General features: G+C 29.7%; 1 protein-coding gene across 1 annotated transcript; it reads left to right on the forward strand.

Annotated features, from left to right (window-relative positions):
- Nucleotides 1-1,158: 1,158 nt before the first annotated feature.
- LOC121121453 (uncharacterized) lies at nt 1,159-20,614 on the forward strand. The gene is made up of 4 exons (XM_040716387.2): nt 1,159-2,082; nt 2,345-2,500; nt 19,822-20,006; nt 20,061-20,614. Exons 1-4 carry the CDS (start codon nt 1,644-1,646, stop codon nt 20,181-20,183), a joined length of 903 nt encoding a protein of 300 aa, XP_040572321.1. The 5' UTR covers nt 1,159-1,643; the 3' UTR covers nt 20,184-20,614.
- The last annotated feature ends 1,759 nt before the right edge of the window (nt 20,615-22,373 follow it).

A 22,373-nucleotide genomic window follows, 5' to 3' on the forward strand; every position in this document is an offset into this window, starting at 1 on the left:
TTTATCCTCCTGAAGAAATAGAGTGAAAAATGTCATCTACATACTCTTTTTTTCAACGAATCAATTCCTTGATATTGGCCTCATGCAGGAATAAAAATTATGTTTCTATAATTAAATGGTCTCCATATTTACAGGGTTGGGCGGTAAATTATAGACTGTTTATTACGTTAATTTAGACAGGATTCGTGATTATTTTTGACATTCTTGTTCAGCCATCATTTTTGCATAAACAAATAATAATAAACATTTCGTTATCAGGAGTAAGCAAAAAACCAAAAGGCAGCTCATCTCAAATCTCCTGGATTCTGAAGTTGAGGTGGCGTGGATTATGGCCATTCTGAAGTGCTCCAGGAGCCTGGTTTTCAAGGTGGGCAAAATGAAGCATGACAGAGTAAACCTTTCCAGGAAAGCAGGAAATGGAGGCATAATTTCATAATATTTCATAAATATATATAATTTTTTGGATTTTGTTTCAAAGGGATGTGGCAGCCAAATGGGAAATCAAAAAACCTCAACCAAATGAAACCACCATTATGGCTGTATGGATCAACTTGTATGAGGAGTTTGTCATCAACTCCTACACGGCCTTCCAGGTATGTGTAAAGCCTGTGATTGATGCTTAGGATGGCCATATTGAGTGACCAAGTTTGCAAAGGCCTAATTTATATAAAATTATTTTTTTGTGTTATTATTGAAAATAATAAATTATTAAAGTATTTTTAAAGGCAACTCTGTATTCCAAACATTATAGAACGTTTTTCTCCGTTTCAATCTATAGTATTTAGTAGTTGTACAAATATGATTTAGCAACACATTTAACTTCAGATGACACTATTGTAAGTCGATCATCAAAGCTTTGAAACACGACTGACGTCATCAACAATTCGTCTATAGAATACGTCTAGATCGTATTTTTTTTAAAGGACGGAATTAGTTCGGTTCACTAAGAATCATAACTGTCTCAGACCGGTTTAGAATTTTCAGAGCATGCCCCAACACTAATAGTTACCTTCCTGAGAATAGCAACTTGTTTCATGTTGCTATTGTTGTTATTTTCAGGTAGAAATGAGGGGAGGTGGGGTTGAAAAAAAAGAAGTCTTTTCTCACAACAACAATAATACTAACAAGAAAAAAAAAAACAGGATCTATAACTACCTTAGTTCAAACCCCTTAACTACATATCCACCTACAAATAAGCGTGAAAAAAAAACCAAAATAATATTCATATTAAAATTAATAGAATGCTGTACCAATGTACAAATAAACGTCCCTAGATGTAAACCCATTCCAGTGAGGGAAGGATCATTTGTAAAAATTTCATATTGTGCGTCATGTTCGGAGAAAATGCCTCCCTTACGCGTCTCCTTGTAAATACATAATATCATGTTAAAGGAACGCAAAAGTGATCTTCCACAAAATATATATAAAAAAAAATAAAGTTGGAATCGTTTTGATCGTTACTAACACAGGCGCGCTCTTAAGAGGGTTTCCAAGGAATGTTTGATGATGAACCAAGAATGGATTTCAGTGTAAATCAGTCGTAGGAACAGTGTGTGATACTATTATCCACTTTTAGTGTAATTTATACGTGTGATACGTTAAATATACGGAATATTTGATCCAGAGCTAGGAATTTTACAGCAATGTCTGCCAAACCCCCCGTATCCTCTACACAACAGCATCAAACAATACACCAAAAGGGCCCATCCTATGACAATTATTGGGAAAAAGAATTTGATGATGAAGAGTCGGAAGGAACGATGGATCGTCCTTCCAGGTACTCGGACGCAGATTCCATTGAAAAAAATGATATCCCCAATTACTATGAGACCTACGATTCAGTAAGAGCCCCTAATATTTCGGATTTAAAATATGCAACTCGACCACCACAAGTTGTTGTGTCCCCCACATGGGGTCCTACAAATGATGGAGTAAATGACTCATATTATAAAAATGAAAAAACTGGTTGCTGCTCCGAAAATGGAGGGCGTGTGGCCATTGGGATGTTTGGGATTGCTATGGGGGTTCTGGGTCTTGTAGCTTATTTAGTTATTCAAGCTCCATCTTTGAGGCATCAAATTGGTAAGAATATAATTACATACATATTAGGCAATTCTGAAGGATTTTATTATTAAGCCATGGTTGCAAAGTCTCCTGTATACTAATGACTCTTAGGGATTGATATTTTGTTTTTACTCTTAAAAAAACAAAAGTACATTTGAAGTACTTTTTCAGTGATTTAATATCAACAAAAACTTGTCATCGCCTCCCTCTGCCTTCCTGAAAGGAATAAGAATATTAGAATATTTTGCTGAAAATGTATGAACCAACTTTTCTTTTCCAGGTTGGCTTCATCTCAGTAATCCCCCATCCGACACCCTCTTTTCTTACAATGCAACAAAGGGAAAAATATTTTCCCCAGATGAGCTCGTCTATGGAACGGAATTAACAATCACCATCATCATTTGTATTCTTGGAATTATGGCTAACACACTTTTAGGTAAGGAAACAATATTTGATAATATCTGACGTAACAAACTTTGATAATAGAGCTCTTAAAAACATTTTTAAAGAAAGAAACAAAAAATAATAAAGAAATTTAACTTGTGATGAAAAGAAAATACTTGATTACATAACTACCTCATCCTAACATATTTGACAAGTCTACTTCGCAGTACGTACGCAATACTCATGACATAGTATTTTACCCATTATTTAGATGAGGATTCACTAGTATTGGGTTTCAGTCTGAGACCGTTTTGATTTTTAGTGGACCGAGCTAATTTATAACGATTAAATTTCGGTCTACGGTCTGAATTGAAATATTGCCCCAAATCAGTCAAGAACAAATCACGTAATACCGAACCGGAGGAAAAAAATTCGGTCTTGAACCCAGTGTTAACACTAGTATTTACATACTAACATGTGTTTTGACAATTTAACTATTTATATTACAATATTTGGATTTATATATATTGTACGACATGATATATTATTATATGAGGTTCACTCAGTTGTCACAAGGCTCTCATTGTAGCCTCTCTTAAAGGTTTTTTCACAAAAGAATTACTTACATACATATGTAGATGAAAAAAATCAAATTCCTTTTGGATTCTACCCTATGGAGAATATACAAATGAATGTATTATATAAATACCTTCATTTTCGTATATAATATATGTACCTATATATATTTATAATATTAAACGTACATTTTACAAAATATAACTCCACACAATTGAGCTTAATATGCTTCTAATGAGTGGGCGTTACCCCAGTCTATGTATGACATTATTTTTTCCTTTAACTCAACATTCATTTATTCATAAATATACACATTACATGGGGCAACTAAGTAATTCTAATTTACCTAGATATACTATTTACATATCTCAAGCTGGTCAATAAGTCTAACAATGTATTATGCCTACATAATGGACATTATCTGTATCATTCAGCGTGAGTTTCCATTTTGAACATACATTGTATACAATTTTAATGTTCATAATGAAGCAACAATTTCTTGCATGACACAATCATCCTCATCCTTTTTTTTAATTCTGTAAGAATGTCGCAATAGTGTTTTATTTATTCTGTGGATATATATGAATATAATAGAGCGTAACGTTAGCATTGCTGATAGCGGCCCTAACATCCTAGCAATGAAAGCGTTTTTTCATCAATATTTAGGAAAATAGTGAAGGCTGCCTAAACAAATTAAAAGGACTGAACCTGACTTGCTATCCAAAACGAAACCCTCTGTTGGATAGTTTATTATTTTTATTCTCCTAAAATATGTTATTACATCGATCGTTATGCAATCTTATTTCCATTTTGTGGATAAAAATTAACCTTTACAAGGGAGAAATAAGGTATTTTTCCTTAATTATCCTACTTTTTTTGTCCCTAGTTGATAAAAAATGTTTCAAATTTAGATATTTCAAAGGGATTTCCACTAAATATTACATTTATTATATTCAAATGTCGCAGTTTATTATACTGTATTTTATACAGGTGTACATACTTTTTTCATTCATTAAGCGATTTGATGGAGTTTAAACAAAATATATTGGAAATTTGTCTCTTTTATGTAGTCAAAAATATCAACTTTGAGCCACCAAGATAGTGTCTCCTACAATTATGATACAATTTATAACGTTGATGAAAATGTTCTATAGATGATGTAAACAAATAATATACTAATTTCCTATTCAGTACGAAAAGGACAATCCATCTCACCTCAGAAGAAACTGACGTAGAAACATATCATCTTCCTACAAATATACTAAGATTTCTCCTTTCCCGGGAAATTGTCGTTCGGCCGGATCTCAGAAAATATTTTTTAAACTATGATATCCCAGTAAATATCTTCCTCCCGTTAATAAATAACAAATATTATGAAATTTAAATATATATTTTGGAGAGAAATTATATATTTTAATATAGTCTTAACCAATTATCCTATTCTTCATTTTTATAATTACCACCGATAGTGCACGGGTTTTTTTTAGAGCTCCCTTGTCCTGCTTATTTAAATTTGAAGTATGGAGCTTTAGTGCAGCTATGGAACAGTATACAAATCATTTGCCCTATACATAATTATGTGTGAGTTGTTTGATTTCTTTATTTCCTTTTTCCAAGTTTCAAACTTATGTACAATATATGATACACTTAAATTTATCGAAAAATGTATGTTACGAGGGGTGTCCACAGGAGGAAGCTGGAGGGACTGTAGCTCCCCCACCCCCAAATTAAGAAATTTTTTATTCTTACTAGAAAAATTGATATTTGATAAACTTTTCAAAAAAATTAATATGTGAAATTTATTACTAGTTTTCAAATTTTTTTCTAGAAAATTTAATTATCTACGAATAGCTATGAATTTGAAAAAATTTCTACAAAAAATTTAATATTTCAATTTTTTTTTTTTTAAATATTGAATATTTGAATTTTTTTCCAAACAATTTAATATTTATTTTTAAATTTTTTTTCCTAAAACTTAAATTGTCTATGAATAGCTATGGATTTTTGAAACTTTTCTCCAAAAAATTTAATATTTGGAAAATCTTAAAGAAAATTTTATATTTTAAATTCAATTTAATAAATTTTTTGTATCAAAAAATTTTATATTTAAATTTAATTATAGAAGTTTTTTCCAAAAAAATCATTTTATGTGAATAACTTTGAATTTTGAAAACATTTTTCGAAAAACAAATAATTTTTTGATAATAACTCTAGATTTTTGAATTTTTTTTCGATAAAGTTTAATATATGAAATTTTTTCAAAAAATTAACTGTTTCAATTTTTTTTTTTGAAAAATTTAATTTTTCAATTTTTTCTTTTTGAAAAATTTAATTTTCCAATTTTTTTTTCCAAAATTGTCATTTTGAATTAAAAAAAAGAACTAAGCCCCCTCCAAAATTTAATCCTGCGGACACCTCTGGTTACTGTATGTATGGGAAATCCCAGGATCCCGAGAAAAAACCCCTACTTTAAGGATCAGCCTTATTTTGTGACTGGCACTTCTTAGACGTATACATATTATGTTGAGCGTAATTCAAAGTTATTGATACTATTATTTGTCAAAAACTCGTTTTATGGAACGATTCAAATACCAGAAATTATTCTTTTAAACTCAATTTACATATGTTCGCGTCTCGGTCGTTCCTAAAGATGTTAACATATAGAGACTTCAAAGACACTTCCTAGATCTGATGGAGAAAATGAAATACTATAATGTTTTCTTATACTTAATTTGTGAAACTCCCTCTGACCAATGAAAGGAAAATAAATAAACATAAACCACTTTTTACTATTGAACTATTGTGCAATACTCTTAGAGGCCAATCCCAAGGTAAGGTTCTCTCTCTCTCTATGACACAATGCTTTACTACCTAAAATAAATGATTTGTTCTTTAAACCCAATGAATACAATAGTGTTTTTCCTCTTTTTATATGTCTTTATTTTTAATAACTATTCTTACGTAATATGAAGCGAAAACTATTGGCAAAAAAACCCTCTTTATGGCCTCATTTTTTTTGGTGATCAACTAACAAGTTTTGGATTTTTTTTAAAAGTAACTATTAAAACCTATTTTAGACTTAAAAAAATGATTTTCATGTGTATTTGTACTACGTAGATAAGGAGAGTTCATTGCAGGAGCTCTGATAATAATTGGGTTTTTGTATTTACATTTTATGTATTAGTTTATAAGTTGAAGGGCTATAAATTTTTGCTTAGTCAATTAAAAAGCTTTAAAAGAAAACAGAAACGATAGTTTTAATAAATAATGACTATTATAACATATTTTTATCTTTAACTACATTTTTTACCCTAAAAGGGGATATGGCCTCATTATTCTACAAAGTATAAAAATAGTTTTTACATAATTGTCTACTTACTTTGTACTCCATTTTGTTTTTGCTTTTGTGTTGAACATGATTTCATAAATATATACACATGTATGCTCACTAGGGTAATTACTGAAACTTTTTTGAGATGAGTCTTATGTAGAATTTGCAAAAACCGTCATGCATAAAAGCTAATAAATGTAGTTTTTCTTATTGAATTACTGATATTTTTTTTAATGCAAACTTAAGAATCACATAAATACAAAATAAAATTAAAATACTTAGACCCTTCAGGAATCCAAATTAATTGTAATACAGTCTTGGGATATAATGAATATTAGTAAAAAAGCTATTTTGTATACAATAAGACCAATCTTGTATTTATTTAACACTTTGAAATATTCAGCACAGAGGGGATAACAGGTAGGGGTGTGAAAATTGTCCAAATCGTTGTGAATGTAAATCAAAAAGAAAAGTTGGAAACTTTGATAGACGACATATCTGCTTACAGTAGTGTTGGATCGGTCTAAAAATACTTAAAACTTGGAAGATTGAGACAAAGAGACAAAATACCTGAATCTTAAAGTAGGAGGTCATTCATTATTTTCTTTACTTTTATGTTCTTCAATTCTAGCTAGGAGTGAAGAAAATATAAGGTAGCTAGAACCACCATAGGACTGAAGGACCGACTTATGGGGCTTAAGACTGATGAATGAATGGTGAAAAAGACTGGACCGAATGCTTAAAAAGACTGAAAGATTAAGAAAAAAACAAAATATTAGAAATTTAGTCATATGACCGATCCAACACTAGCTGACAGAGATAACTATAAAATATATAGTCCTTTTTGCTCGCTAATAATTTTGATTGATAAAAAATTGAAGGTATAATTAATAAGAGTACTAATATCTTCTAGGCTACAAGCATATAATTTTTTTTTAATATATCCTATCGAGGATTTCGACAATTATCACATCTGTTAAAAAGAATATATTATATGTATATGATTAATCATCTTTAAGAGATGCAAGAGTCAACTCTAGGCCGTGGCCAACCTCTCAAGATCTATTTTCTCAAATACACTCTTGAGCATAATTATGATATCATCATTCCAGAGAGGTATAAAATATGTTCATCCAGGTAAGAGCAGCTTTTTCTAGCAAACAATCTGAACGGCTTTTTATTTTCTGAAGGTGCTATCATGACTATTTCATTCTTGATAAGGAAACATCAAAGTATAAAGTAGTAAGTCTGGATTTGGGTTGATTTCCATCCTCTCACAGCTGCTTGCAGCTGAAATAATAAAATGTCATGACAGCTGAGCTTCTCTCCTCCCAAACATCCTTCATATTGTCAGGGGTACCGCGTTCATATTCGGTTCCTTTAATTTTAGATAACGGGTGGACATATTTTATGTATCACTGGGTATATGATACAAAAATTAGATATATGTGTAGGAAATAAGGGCTAATGGGGTCTAGGGCTCTTTCGATATTCAAGGAGGGTAGTATTTTTGTTAAGGCCCATAAAGTACAAAAATCTACGCTCTACAAAACCATCTTCATATTATATCAATAAATTTATACGAATGACCTTTAAAGTGATTTATACGTAATTTAAAAAAAATATATAAATATACAAACAAAAGATTTCAAGTGTCATTTAAAGCTCACAAAACGCTACAGGACATTAATTTAAGAAAAGTCATTATTTTAATGCTCATACTTCCAATTTGTGTTATTTCGATCTTTATTTAGGACTGAGGACTGCATTTCAGTCTAGTTTAAGACTTATAAAGTTTGGTCTTTGAGGACGTCATTCAACTTTTTGTCTTCTTCTTTTAATTAGTTCTAGTACTGAGAGTCCAAAGGATCGACAGACTTCAGGACTGATCCCAAGGATTGATGGGATTGGTCCTAAGACTCGACTGACACAACACTACTTCCAATGATTTCCTCATAAAATAAATTTTCTGCAGTTGGGAATGAATTATGTTACTTTATTAAAAAAAAAAATTGACTTTAGTCACAATTGTATATGTGTCAAAATTGCATTTAATGGAGGTTTTTGTGAGGGAAACTTTTTTTTGTTTTAAAAAAAAAATATATGTACATAATATTTATTTATTATAACAGGTACATATGTATGTAGTCGTATCATTAATCCTTTTTAATAGTCAAAAGTAACTCATCCGTATCTAGAAAAGGAAGAACCACGGAGTGTCTCCTTGACCTAACTTTTGTTTTAAATATACGTATGTATATCTACGAGAATATTGAATAAAATATGTAGAATGTACATGTTATAACTCTACATATTTATATCATTCTTCCCACTCTTTTTGACATTTTTTTAATTTATTTTGCATTTTTTTTTTGTGTAAATTAAAAATATTTGTTATAGTGATAAATGAAGAAAACTAGGTCATTACTTCTACCTACAAAAAGTCCTTAGCAGAGGGCTGCCATATAATTAATTCCCCCTTAGTATGTCTATAATGACTTGTCTACAACTGTAGGGTTTCTTAATTGGGATCCCGCTTTCACGGATTTTCTCTGGGTTTTAAAACTATGGGAAATCCTACATTCAATCATTTGATAATAACAGTTTCATTTAATAACTTATAATTCTCAACAAAAATCGTAGGATTACATTTATATTTTTAGGGAGGGGCTTGGTTTTTGGAAAAAAATAAAAAATCTATAGCTATTTACAAAAAAAATTTTTTTTTTGCTCTGCTGCATAATTTGCCAAAAGATTTTTTTCCTAATTACTTCAAGTGCTTCAATTGATATTTACATAAATTAATTTACAATAATATGGGTACTCGTTGATGTTTATAAAGAGATAAAATATCTTCAAAAACCTCACAATAAAGGCAAATATTTGCTATTTTTGTAAAGATAGCAAATTCTTAATCAATCATTTTTGTTTATTTGAGTGTAGAAATTCCACGTTTTAAGTAACAATGAAATCATTCAAAGGATGCTATAAATTAGTTTCAAATTAAATACTTTGTTCTCTTATATATATATTTTTTTTTTTGGTACACAATTGTGGTCGTCAGCACAAAAACAAACTAGAATGATTTTTTTTTCCAAAATTGAGTTTGGATTACAAGCATATTCTTTGACAAATTTTGTCCATTTCTATAAAAAAATTATTTTGATTAATTCTTTGGATGTGCTGCAAAAGTCACATAAATTAGCCAGAGTTGATCGTCACAATAAAAGAATCATAAATGAATAGATATTATTTCATAGGCCATATCGGGGCGAATATCAGTATATTTAATCAAATAAAGGCTTTAAAATATAGTTCAACTTTTTAGGTATTTTAACTCATCCCAGAAATTAAAATACAAAGACTATAAGTGACTCAAATATGTCTATGAACTATTGGACTGTGTTTACATATAGGTAAAGTAATAGTTTTCATCCTTTTCTGATTTTATTCAAGATTGTTTTTAGGTTGACGCAAAGCATACTATGAAAAACAAAGCACAGTAATTTAATGGCCATTTCTTTAGAGATTATCCATAGCTTTGTTCTTTACTAACGATTAATATACCAATTAGTGAGATTATAATCCTTGAAATACTTTTGAAGCCCTTTTTTCAAATACTTGCCACACTTTTATCAAGCATTTTTTTATGCATATGTTTAAAGATAAATGTCCTTCAAGAAAAAAACATATTATCTTTATCAATTATCATTCTGATGTATATTACAAATGATATCAATAGCAATCTAATTTTGTTTCAAGGCCTTTACAATAACAAAGGTAAAACTGTGCTCATCACTGAGCATTGTAATTTTTATATGTATATAATCGTTTCTCTGAATAAACATCGATTAATTATTTATGTTATATACCGAATGTGAGATGGGAAATCATATTATTGACAGATTTTTCGAAAAATAAAGCAAGTATTTATTCTACACCTTGTTACAAATTATTTAAGAAAAATACAACCTACCAATCTGTTACGCATAATATTCATTTAATAATTGTAATAAAATTTAGTTTTTCAAATTTTTCCCCAACTTTTTTTTCGTGGATTATTGAATTTTTTGAGAATGGTTATAGATTTTTTTATTTTTTTTTTCAAAAAATTTAATATTTGAAATTTTTACCCAAATTAATTTTTTTGGGAATAGCAGTAAATTTTTGAAATTTTTTGCAAAAAATTTATTTTGTATGAACAATTGTAAATTTTGAAGAAATTTTCAAAAAAATTTTACTTTTGAAATTCAATTCAGGATCTTTTCTCACAAAAATTTAATCTTTAGTGAACAGCTTTGGATTTTTGAAATTTTTTTTCCAGAAAAATATATTTTTTGTAAACTGCTGTAGATTTTTGAAATTTTTTCGAAAAAAATCTAGCTTGCTTTTTTGCTGACCAGTAACAAATTTGGTTCAATTTATTTATGTACATGGGTATGTTGATAAAATAATAGAATTTGTATCCAATTAGTATCACTGCAAAAAACTGTAATGCTCGGCCTGATTCTATAATTTGAATAAATCTAATCTATTTGCAAATAAAAGGTTTTAAATTTCTTTTACTTTATATTTTGTAGATTTTTGACTTGTCTCTATACATATTCCTAAGCCTTGAAGCCAATTATGGCCTTTTAGATCCTTGTATGAAACTGTGTCCTTTAAACTCTAATAGAATTGAAGAATAAAACTAACACACGTTTGAATCGATGGAAAATGATTAGATTGACCTTTGACTCAATGAAAAGGTAAAACTATAAATTGCTCATCGGATGGCTAAGTTTAGCCTTGTATGTTTTTTAAAATTACATACAGTATTATGAATGGGAAATTAAGCTTCATCCATTAAATCTTTAGTGAAAAAAAATGCGAGTCATTCATCACAATTATTTTACCCGTATAAAATTGACCCGTTTTGAGAGACTCTAGACTCTATAACTTCCAAGGTATTCGATGAAGTTCATAAATATATCCCAAAACATATTAACCAATTTTTTTCCTACAAAATCTAAAATGAACAAATATAACTTTTTCTTTATCTACAGCAAGGATAACAGTTGCCAAATTTAGGTTAAACTTCAATTATGACTTCTTAAGTTTTAAAAGTTAAAATCAAACAAGTAGTAATTAGTTCCAAGATACCTTTCTTCCAAATATTATAGAGTAATTAATTAATTGATTCAATATCATTTAAAAAAAAAATCATTTTTATCTTTTTTGAAATCTATTCGAATAGTTTTTAAAATTGAAGTCTTATTAAAATAGCCTCATCATTAATAATATAATATATATTCAATATACATGACCCTCAATAGTAGGAAGGCCGAAGTCTGAACCAACTGCACAGTCATCAAGGCTATATATGAGGCTTGGATAAGTGACTACTAGATAACCATGTCTAACGAGTACCATGTGAACAAGCTTCAGAAGGTCATTAAGGCCAATGGAGATAAGACCGAGTTCAAGATGGGGACGAGACCCTCAAGCAAGAAGGAACACCAATATTGTTTTAGAGGCATCCAAGGTCAAAAAGGTGTGCGCTAAGTTCTGGGAGATGATTTGAAAGATGCTGGCTGCAAATGAAGAACACTTCATATAGTTATTGCTCAAAATATGCTAATGTCACAGGTCACAGTCAATTTTTTTTAAATGAACCATTTTTGAAAATGGTTGGCTCTTGTCTTTCCAACGGGCTTAATTAAACTTAAATCTGATTGTTAGTAAGAGAGCTAAGAGCCTTTGAAGTGGAATCAGAATGATAGCGACCCCTCTACATAATACTGTAAGGGAGTTGAAACTCTTCATGTTTTGTTCATTTAATCGTAGATTAAATTAATTAATTATATATCACTTGTGATTAGTACATTTTCTGTAATTTGCATTTAAGTATGAAATGTCTCAATCCTCCCTACAATCAAAAAGTCATATTTAAAGTTTAAGAATAAGTCGGCACCGGTTATCCTGTTTTCAGAGAGAGAAAAAATCATTTTTGTGTAGATGAGATCAAATAAAAAAAATTACGGGTTATGCATTTTTTTTAAATTACTTTTATTTTGTGGGACACCTTAATATATGTACATATAGGTACTTTTCATAATTTGAAAGGAAAAAAGTAATCAATTTGAGTTGTATGCAACCAAGATCCATGACGGTTAGTATTTAATTTTTGTATGCTCACTCCTCATGTAATATTTAAGTAATAAATTTGAATATTATGTAGCCATAAATAAAATAAGGAGAGAGTTCTGCACTTAGTTATAACTTACTACAATTAAAATGTGTTTTAATGGTACATACATTTGTATTTTATGAATGATTAAAAAATCTTTTTGTGGTCATATCAACTGAAGTTTTATCTGTTTTATGATCATACCAATATTTAACTCTGCTTAAAAAACTTTTTTTATAAATTAAGATAGAGTAAGAACGCAAAACTTGCAGTATCATAACTAAATTACGAAAAACTGTTACTGGACTCTGTGGTCTACATATCCAAATTTTACGCTGTGAATTAGAGTAGGATACTTTCCATTAAGATATCATGCTAAACAATTCATTCTTGATATTGATCCATTTTTAATGTAATTCAAACAAGATTGGTGGACAAAACTTTCAGATATCATGGGCTATTATGTCGTCATTCATGTGACCATTTAACAATGACTAATTTGTCTTTGCACATCAACATAGTGAAATGTTATTATCATTCAAATATCTAACGTCAATATATTTTCGCTACCTCATACTAAAATTAGCCAAAAAATTGAAAATAGCACTGGCGAGTTTTTGAAATACTTAGAAAGGTGACAAAACTATATATGTGATCCTTTGAGATGCCACATGCACTATTTTAAAAATTTCAAAAAATTTATTATTTTGACAAAATCTATGGTTTTTGAATTTTTTTCCAAATTTTTTTTTTTGTGAATATCTGAATTTTTGATTTTTTTTTAAAAGCTAAGAATTTTTGAAATTTATTTAGAAAAAAATTAGTTTTTTGAGAAAAACTATGGTTTTTTCAAATTTTTTGGGAGAAAAATTTAATACTGGATTTTTTTTTTTCAAAAAAATTAAATTTTTGTAAATAGCTGATAATTTTTTAGTTTTTTTTTAAATTATTGAAATTTTTTGTCTAAACATAGAATTTTTTTGATTTTTTTTTCGAAATAATTCAAAAAACCAAGCCCCCCCAAAAAAAAAAAATATATATATGTAACCCTGATGACCCCCAGACTTTATATTTATTCCCTTCACCTCACAGTTACTAGCAGCTAATTTAATATCACGCAGCTAAGCTGCTTACATTGCAAACATTCATTAAATTATTCGTGTTAGCTGTTTAACTGTCTTGAATTACAGCCCCATATATAAGGAAACAAAAAATTAGTTACTTTTTTAATCACCTCCTCTTTCAAAATGTATAAATATATATATATAAATTATATTCTTACATCTAATACACGTTAATTTTCATCAATATAAGATATCCGTATCATACAAATATACCATTGATATAAAAAATGTCAGAATATGCATTCTTGTCTAAATACAACCTCCGGGTCTTTTATGTGTTAATATATTTTATCGATGATTGCAAAATCTTTTTGTGGTCATATCAGTTAATGTTTTTTTTTTGGTTTCATGAGATTCAAAGTATGAATGGATTGGGTGTTGGTTATGAAGAGTCAGTACATTTTGCAAACCATAAATATTTTATTTGTAGCATTTGTACGTCGGTACTTACTGATAAATGCCATCCAAGCTCCATAACGGATTTAATGTACTATTTGTTGCAACAATGAGTTGGTCCTAGGATCGTGTGTTTTTTTTTTTTTTCATACATATGATAAATTATTTTTGGCATTTAGTTATATATTGTTTTATGGAATGATTTAAAGATATTTTGATAATCATATTTATAGTACATATTTGCTATTTTAACAGCAAAAAACTATATAACGTAATATAAATGTCTTCATAATAAATTATCATCCGCAAAAAAACAAAAACAAAAAAAGTAGCACTACTAGAAGTGAAAACCAATCAAGCAACATGAAATCCTTATATTGAGGAGATCTGATCGATTTTTTTGTATGTGAACCTAGGATCGTTTTAATAAATGAAGTATACTATATAAGGATTGGCAGAACATGCAGAAATATTTTAAATCGTGAACGAATTCCTTGTATACATTTGAAACCGATTTATTGTTAAATTTTTGGACTTAAATTGTTGTTGATCCTCTTTAAGTGTATGTATGGGGATTTTTCTTTCGGATTGCCTATTTCATGGGGTTTCACACCTATGGGAAATCCCACAGGAAACTTATTTCCCAACTATCGGTAGTGCCCGACTAAAAGACAAATTCTGCTTTAATATTATAGAAAATTACTCCTCCCGGAAACCATCAGTGTTAATCTTCGTTTTTCATTACTACACTAACAAATAACTATTCAATACAATAATACTTATTTCAATTCATATGATATTTTTTCTCCTCAAGAATGAAAGCATAGTTATAAGAGTTTAAGAAGAAATATATATATATATATATGTTGGGATGACTAATTAGTACTTTAATCTTAAAAGTGCTTACTTATTAAATCAAATAAAATTCATTTTAACATACCAATTTTGTATCACATTATTGATTAATATTGGACTTAAAAATGATCACCATATATGCCTATGTATGCACAAGTACTCTTTGCAGCCCTCACAACATAAAAAATCACGGAGTAACTCCTTATATAAATCAATATGGCTTCATACGTCATACACAGTACATATGCTATCTAAATACAAAAGTAAGGAAATAACTTATTCAGGATGATAAGAATTAATTAAATATTCTCATGATGACATTTTTTCTTCTTTAAAGAATGAACTTACATGGTATGTACATAGTTATTCGTGTAATATGTTCCTAGTAGACAGACAAGAATGTGCTTAATGATGTAATGACTATCATCATGGGAATTCTAGTGCTTCGAATTATGCCTTTGTTTTTATCCATAAAAGGACTCACGAACCATATGTATGTAAATAGATACGATTCAGTATACATAATTATTATTACATAAAACACAATATGTTTATAAATAAACCATTTTACAATCACACATAAGGTCTTTTTTACTCCTCTATATATATGATAAATAATGGCTGGTGATAATATACCACGTCGTTGCCTATAATTGTATCCACACAGCCTTTACTCCAGAAAGAAAAACATAAAAGGCCCAAAATCAGTTGGCAGTTAGGCAAATAAGTCAATCATATCAACTGCTATTTATCTCTTAAATACTCCGTAACTATCACTCTCAAATTATTTCGCCACAATTTTTAAAATGAATTACAAATATAGGTATGGTATTAAGATCAAATCGGCTCACTTTTAAAAATCTTTAAATTGTCACAGATACCACATTTTTCGGCAAATTTAGTTGAAAACTGTTTGGAACTGTACGTATGAATGTTGAAAAAAGAGCTTGGATTTTGTTTCAAACCCTGGGTTGAAAATAAACGGTTGAAAAGTCAGCATTTAGAAGTAAATAGTTCTTCCTAAATATCACATATCTACATTATGATTATATAAATAATACCAAGGTGTTCAAACTCCTCTCAATCACTATTTTTTTTTGCAAATCTATGTTGCACATCCATTCTTTCAAATGAACCGCAAAAGCATATTATATATGTTGTTGGTAAAATGTTTATTTGTAATAAAATATATGTAGTTTCAATCCCTCAAGGAGTACTTATCTCATTCAAAAAGAATGTAATGAATGCGTCTAATTAATCAATTAAGCAGAAACTAAACTAAGGAATGCTTTTTTTAATTGTGTCTAATTAATCACATTACTTCAGATAACAAAAATGTGAATAAAGGGGGGGGGGAGGGATAAGATGCATCTTATCGTGAATATTCATTGAATAATTTCTATTTGATCCCTATTTTTAGATAAGGGATATGAAAGACCACCTTTGAGCTAATGTTTTCTTCATATGTACAGAATCAATTTCCTACAACTACTACTACAATTAGTTGTACACATTACATTTTTGTTCTTCGGCATGAATGCCCAGGTTTATCAAACAATAAACAAAGAAAATTATAACGTATGTGCATATAAGTATAAAATATTTTTAAATGTATTTAACAAACTCTAACTATGAGGTATTTCGTTATTGGAGTCTTGTTACCAAGATATTATAGTTATTTCTACGCAATAAATAGTGTTTATTCATCACGAAGTTAATTTTTATGCAAGAAAGTAATTATTCCTGATTGAATCAAAATGTTTTGAGAGGGATGTGGTTCTCAGTATGCAATTTTAGTTTATTGGCCAATTTTTGAAGGTCTGGGTATCAATCTCGGTATCGTCTCTTGAATATCTTAGTCTTGGCTATAGACATAATGGATGATAATAGTTTTAGGACAAATTAAATTTTGTGCAACTTTTAATAACCAGACGTGGGAGACTTGCGACTCAACTGGGGCATGAATTCATATTTTGAAGACTTGCAACTCTACTTGACTACACAATCAAAGACTTAATGAGACTTGACTCGAAATCTAAGAGTTACGACTCAAATTGGACTCAAATGCCACTTCAATGTTATCACGGGGCACTCAACGTATGATCTATATTTAACAACCAAAACGATTTTTTAAAATAGATTTTCTCCAGAACTAATCATCTGATTTTGATACAACACAATACCAAATGAATCTGAATAGTAAAAACTATTATTATTCAATATATTTGCCTTTGTCGTCAATAACAACATCGACTCGACCTCAGAAACGGGAACAGGTGTTGATGACAGTCTTCTTTGGTGTATTTCGGAATTTGTCCCGGGTCCTGAATATCAGCTCGGATTTTGTGCTGCAGGAGGATCACTGTGTTTATCGCTCATTTGTACCCCACATAAAGAAGTCCATGGGGTTGACGTTTAGTGAGCTTAGAGGTCAAACCCTTGCTCCTACAAAGTAAAAAAAAAGACAACGAGGTCAACGTGTTCTTTGTAGTGTACGATGAAACAGAGTATTGTTGTTAGACGAATTGCTCCCCTATCTCCTACGCCTATTGACTCGATGGTCTTAACCACAACACTAAAAATGGTTCAAAATTAGACGTATCAAATGAGCGTATAATTGATCTGTAACGTCTTATTAAATAGGATAATGTTATGGACGTGTATATACAGTATATCCAGACTTTTTTAGGAAATACATATACTTAAAGTTGCAAAGATATGAAACTAATTATGTGATTGATAAACATACATACATTCATATGAAGTATGTAATTGCATTTGTATGAAGCTACAAAGATGCAATGTCTAATTATAATTAATTAAACGTATTCTACACTGATAGTACAAACAAATAAATTTGGAGCAATTGAGAGGATTAATTTATGCATATATATGTAGATGAATTATATTGCAATATTTCTCAAGGACGAATGAGCTTATAATTAGACTGTACGTCAAGGAATCTTTACTAATTAAGTTTGAAAATATATATATGTATGCACTATTTAAATAATATTGAATATGTGGTTACCTCAATGAGTGAAACCAAAACAACTTATAACTTGTTGTACCACATATCAATGTTACGTATCTGTTTAATCCAAATACATATATGGCAAGAAAAATAGACAGAGGAAATGAGGGCAGGGCGGGTACTAAGATTGTTTGGTCTTTGACAATTTTGACAGAATGTTTTTTTTTTCTAAGTGTTAAATTTTACAAATACAATTATAGAAAAGTGACAAATAACCCTTTTTTTGCAGTTGAAAAAGACAAATTTGATAATAACTTTTTTTACAAGAATTGTCAGTTACTTTTTCTCAGAATAGACACTGTAGACTCTTTAGGAAAGTCTAATTCATGGGCGTTGCTAGCTTTATAAATATGGTTATTTTATATATATAATAGCAGAGGGTGGGCAGTTTTTATGACTGAATGGAAACAAAGAATGAAGGTAGAAGAAAAGAGACAGAGAGTGGTATATAGAAAAATATAGAGGAAGAAGAGAAGAAGGAAGAGAAAAAGAGAGATATAAAAAGAGAGAAGTAAAATAAGATTTTATTTTGGTCAAAACAGACTCTTAATGACCTCAGGGGCCAAAAAAATATTGTAGGAATATGCTTGGTTTTTTATACATTTACTTCCTAAGGGAGCGGAGCCAGCAACGCTCCTGCAATTTAATACCGAATTTACCACATCCAACGACGACTGCAACCATAATCTTTCAGTTCGAATTGACACTAACTGTTTTTACCAGACTCTTGAATGAGATATCCTTTAAACAAGGTAGTCTGAAATGGTTTTTCCTTTGTAACCATGCAAGCCTTTTAAAGGTCAATTTAACCAAAAGATTGTGATGCAGTCCCTCCCGGTCTCTAAGAACTTCCACGCCATTTCTCAGAAGCAAAGGATTCACTTCTATAAAACCATCAGATAGAGGTGGATTCAGGCCAAAAGATAGTTCAAGCAATTGGAACATTTCTTTTGTATTAGACACAAGTTTATTTATATAAACAACTGCACTTCGTTTTTTAAAAATCGACTTTATGCCTTGCTGACAGTTCTTTTCATTTAGGGTATTATCTATGACACAGTGGTTCCATAAATCCTTTCTTTCTAAGCATTTCACCAACCACTCAGTGAACATAGCTCTCCATATGTCTCGGAAACTAATAATTCAACATTTGATTATAAAATAATCACCAAAAAAAATCACAAAAAACAAATAATTTGACAACAAAATTTTAGTCATGAGGGCTTAGCCCCTCTCAGTAGCCGCAGACCTGAATCATCGAACTTAAGATACCTGGAATAAAAACGGTATTTTTCCTTTTCCCAAATGAGTCGTTTTTTTAATTATATACAATTATATATCATAGTAAAATAGGGTTCCGAGTATATTGTGTTGAGCAATTTTAAAATGCCAAATTACAAATTTTCGCAAAGATTACTCTTCCTCACATTTTTTTAATACAAATTATACTCTTAATAAATATTTGCGTCATAAAATTAATTTTTTAAATTATAATCAATAAACTCATCACGGATATGATTAAACGTGTTTATTTCCAAAGAATTATGAGCAAAAATGTATCTTAATACAAATTATGCACTAAGACCTGCATCAGTATATATAGAGTATATTATAAGAATAATCTATGACTCAAGTGGGATACAAATAGAAAACAAAATGACGTCGATAGACTTCCAAGTATTTAGAATTAGAATGCCTGAATGATCAATGAAGGGCTCATGTTGACAAATAAAATATGTACACAGGTAGTGAGGAAAAATTAAATGGCATAGCCTTTTACTATCTTGTAAGAGTACGTACTCATTGGATTTACAAATTAATTAATTGTGTATGAATGAGTACCTTTTGACTTCGTTAGTGTTAATTTTTGTTTCATTTTTCCACTTAGTATATGGAGTATCCAATAGCTCGAGTTCATTCATGCTTCCATGGTTGATTTTCAACGTTCTTTTCATTATCGGACTCTACGTTGCTGCCGCCGTTGTATTTGTTCTTGCTCATCCACTCATCAATAAACTTTGGGGCCTCATTCCTGCCGTTGTTGGATTCATATATATTTATTTTTGGGTTAAGGTAACTTTTTTAGTTTCATTTATTCTTTTATTAATAAATCTATTCAATTTGAAGGTATGGGAACTCTATCGTAAGTGGAAAAACAGTATAAAACAGAATTTGGCTATGGTTGAACAGATGTATAATAGCAATAAACAAGTCAATTATTCTCAACGAGCTGGAGGAACATCCTGGTGATGATGAAGAAGTAGGGGGTAGTAAAAAGTAAAATCAGTGAAGTTGTCAATTTCTCAAATGAATAACGAAGTTGCGTGAATCTGTGTATATGTAAAGACTTGAGTTTTGTATTTAATTTGGAAAGTGCGTTCCTAATGTGTTTTTTTTCTCTAATATATATGCAAAGTATAGTGTTTTTTATTTCATATTTAATTATTACTTGCAAGAAATAAAGAAAGCAAGTGCCATTGGAATTAGATACAATAATTATTTCATAATTTTTTTTAAATCTTCACATGTATAAAACTATAATTTTTTTTTAATTCTATAGAATGATCCAATCAAATAGGCTTTTCATAATCTATTTTTGTACATTATTGTATGACTCTAATAAATGAAACATTTACATACCTACAAACATTATTAAATAAATAAAATTACGATAAAATAAATAATTTCTTGTTCATTAAGGTATATGATTACTAGTGATGGTTTTCAATCTGTAAATCCAAGACCGTTTTTGTTGGACTGAGCTTATTCGATCCAACAAATAAGCTTTGTCTGGACCGGTCTCTTAGAAAAATTCGGTTTAGATCGGTCCAAAGGAAAAAATCGGTCTATTTCGGTCCCAAAAAATTAGTCTGGACCGATATTACAGATAAATTGTTTATAACGTAACATCATATGTATTTTCAAGTATAATGACGTCATACAAAGTTTCAACAGAGATAGCTCGGATGATTTTTAATCCTGTTGTCTCGTATATGTATACAGTGTTTCTTCTAGAAGATATCTTGTACTTTTAAAATATTTTTGAGGAAATCAATGACAGTTGATCTAAAAAAAAAGAAGAAATTTGGTCTCTCATAATATATGAGACCGGACAAAATGGTCGGTCCACAGTCTGAGACCACGGTCTGGACCCAAAAATAAGTACAAATCGGTGAAGTAAAAATCACTTAAGACCGCAGCAAAAAAAAAAAAAAAAAAAAAAAAAAAAAAATCGGTGATAGACCGAGTCTCAACACTAATGATTACATAACTTCATTCCATGGTAATGTCTCATCGTCATAGGTCATTGATAAACAAAATCATTTGCTTTTAATAATACATAGGTATGCAGGGTAGATTTATTAAATTATATGTATGTATTCAGTACCTTTTATCTTGGACAACACATTTTGATGATTAGTATTGTAAATCACGTGTATTTTATAGCTTGCCCGGTTTTTTTTTGGGAATTGGTAATATAAAGTAGTGGGGATATGATTTAAAAAAAAGAAAAATACAATTAAAATTTTGCCATCAAAACTTAAATAATGATGAATGAACACATTTTTATCAGTCTCTTCTGAATCATTTTATTTATAAGAAGATAGTGCACCAAAAAAATCTATTGAATACGCCCAGGGGCGTCCACAGAGGGCGGGGGGAGGCTAAATAAGGAACTTTTTTTTTCAGGATTTAAACTTTTGAATTTTTTTCGAAAAAATTCCAAATAACTTATTAGCATAAAATGCAGTGAAGAATGATTTTTTTATCCTTACCTATAGTCATTATTATTCAACTCCTGAGTAGTAAAGTTCTTTTTCTACTAGATTCAATTATATTCAAAACCTGATTGAACATTCATTTGTGCAGCACATAAAAGACTGAGTGTAACCTTGAAGATCTGTTGCAGAGTTATAAATGCAATTTCTTGTTGGATTCCGAGTAGAATTGAGGATCGACATCGGAGTAATTATTACTCATGTCCTTCTTTATTTCCTTCTCCCCCTCTTTTCTTTCTCAGAGCTAATTGTACTTGCTCTCCTTCAAAATTAAAGTTGTCAGGGTTATAATGTTGATTTTCGGTTTCTTTTAAAATGAACATCCCCAAAATACACACGATTTTAATCACTATTCATGGTATTTATAATATACACGAACATAAATCAGGCTTAAGGACCTCCCAAACGCATATGTTCCTGTTTGTAGTTACATACGTGAATACTGCAATTATTATTCAATTGTTTGAAACAACTAATAAATTAAAATTCTTTAGACAACTCATTAGTAAAAGAAAACCCAATCTTCTTTCAAGTAATACATTCATTATTATGGTCTTAAACTATTAGCATATTAGATATGTAAAGGAACAAAATGAACCTTTTAATCATCATTATTTGAAGATTTTTTTAGAGGAGAGCAGCTTAGCTGTCATGACTTCGT

This window comes from Lepeophtheirus salmonis, chromosome 7 (assembly GCF_016086655.4).
Source record: "Lepeophtheirus salmonis chromosome 7, UVic_Lsal_1.4, whole genome shotgun sequence".
In the NCBI taxonomy this organism is placed as follows: Eukaryota; Metazoa; Arthropoda; class Copepoda; order Siphonostomatoida; family Caligidae; genus Lepeophtheirus; species Lepeophtheirus salmonis.

Bases quoted from the DNA above. Each gene is read 5' to 3' on its own strand.
- LOC121121453 (XM_040716387.2), top strand. From the start codon at position 1,644: ATGTCTGCCAAACCCCCCGTATCCTCTACACAACAGCATCAAACAATA. The intron at 2,083-2,344 runs GTAAGAATATAA...TTTCTTTTCCAG, and splicing joins ATCTTTGAGGCATCAAATTG to GTTGGCTTCATCTCAGTAAT. The intron at 20,007-20,060 runs GTAACTTTTTTA...TTCAATTTGAAG, and splicing joins ATATTTATTTTTGGGTTAAG to GTATGGGAACTCTATCGTAA.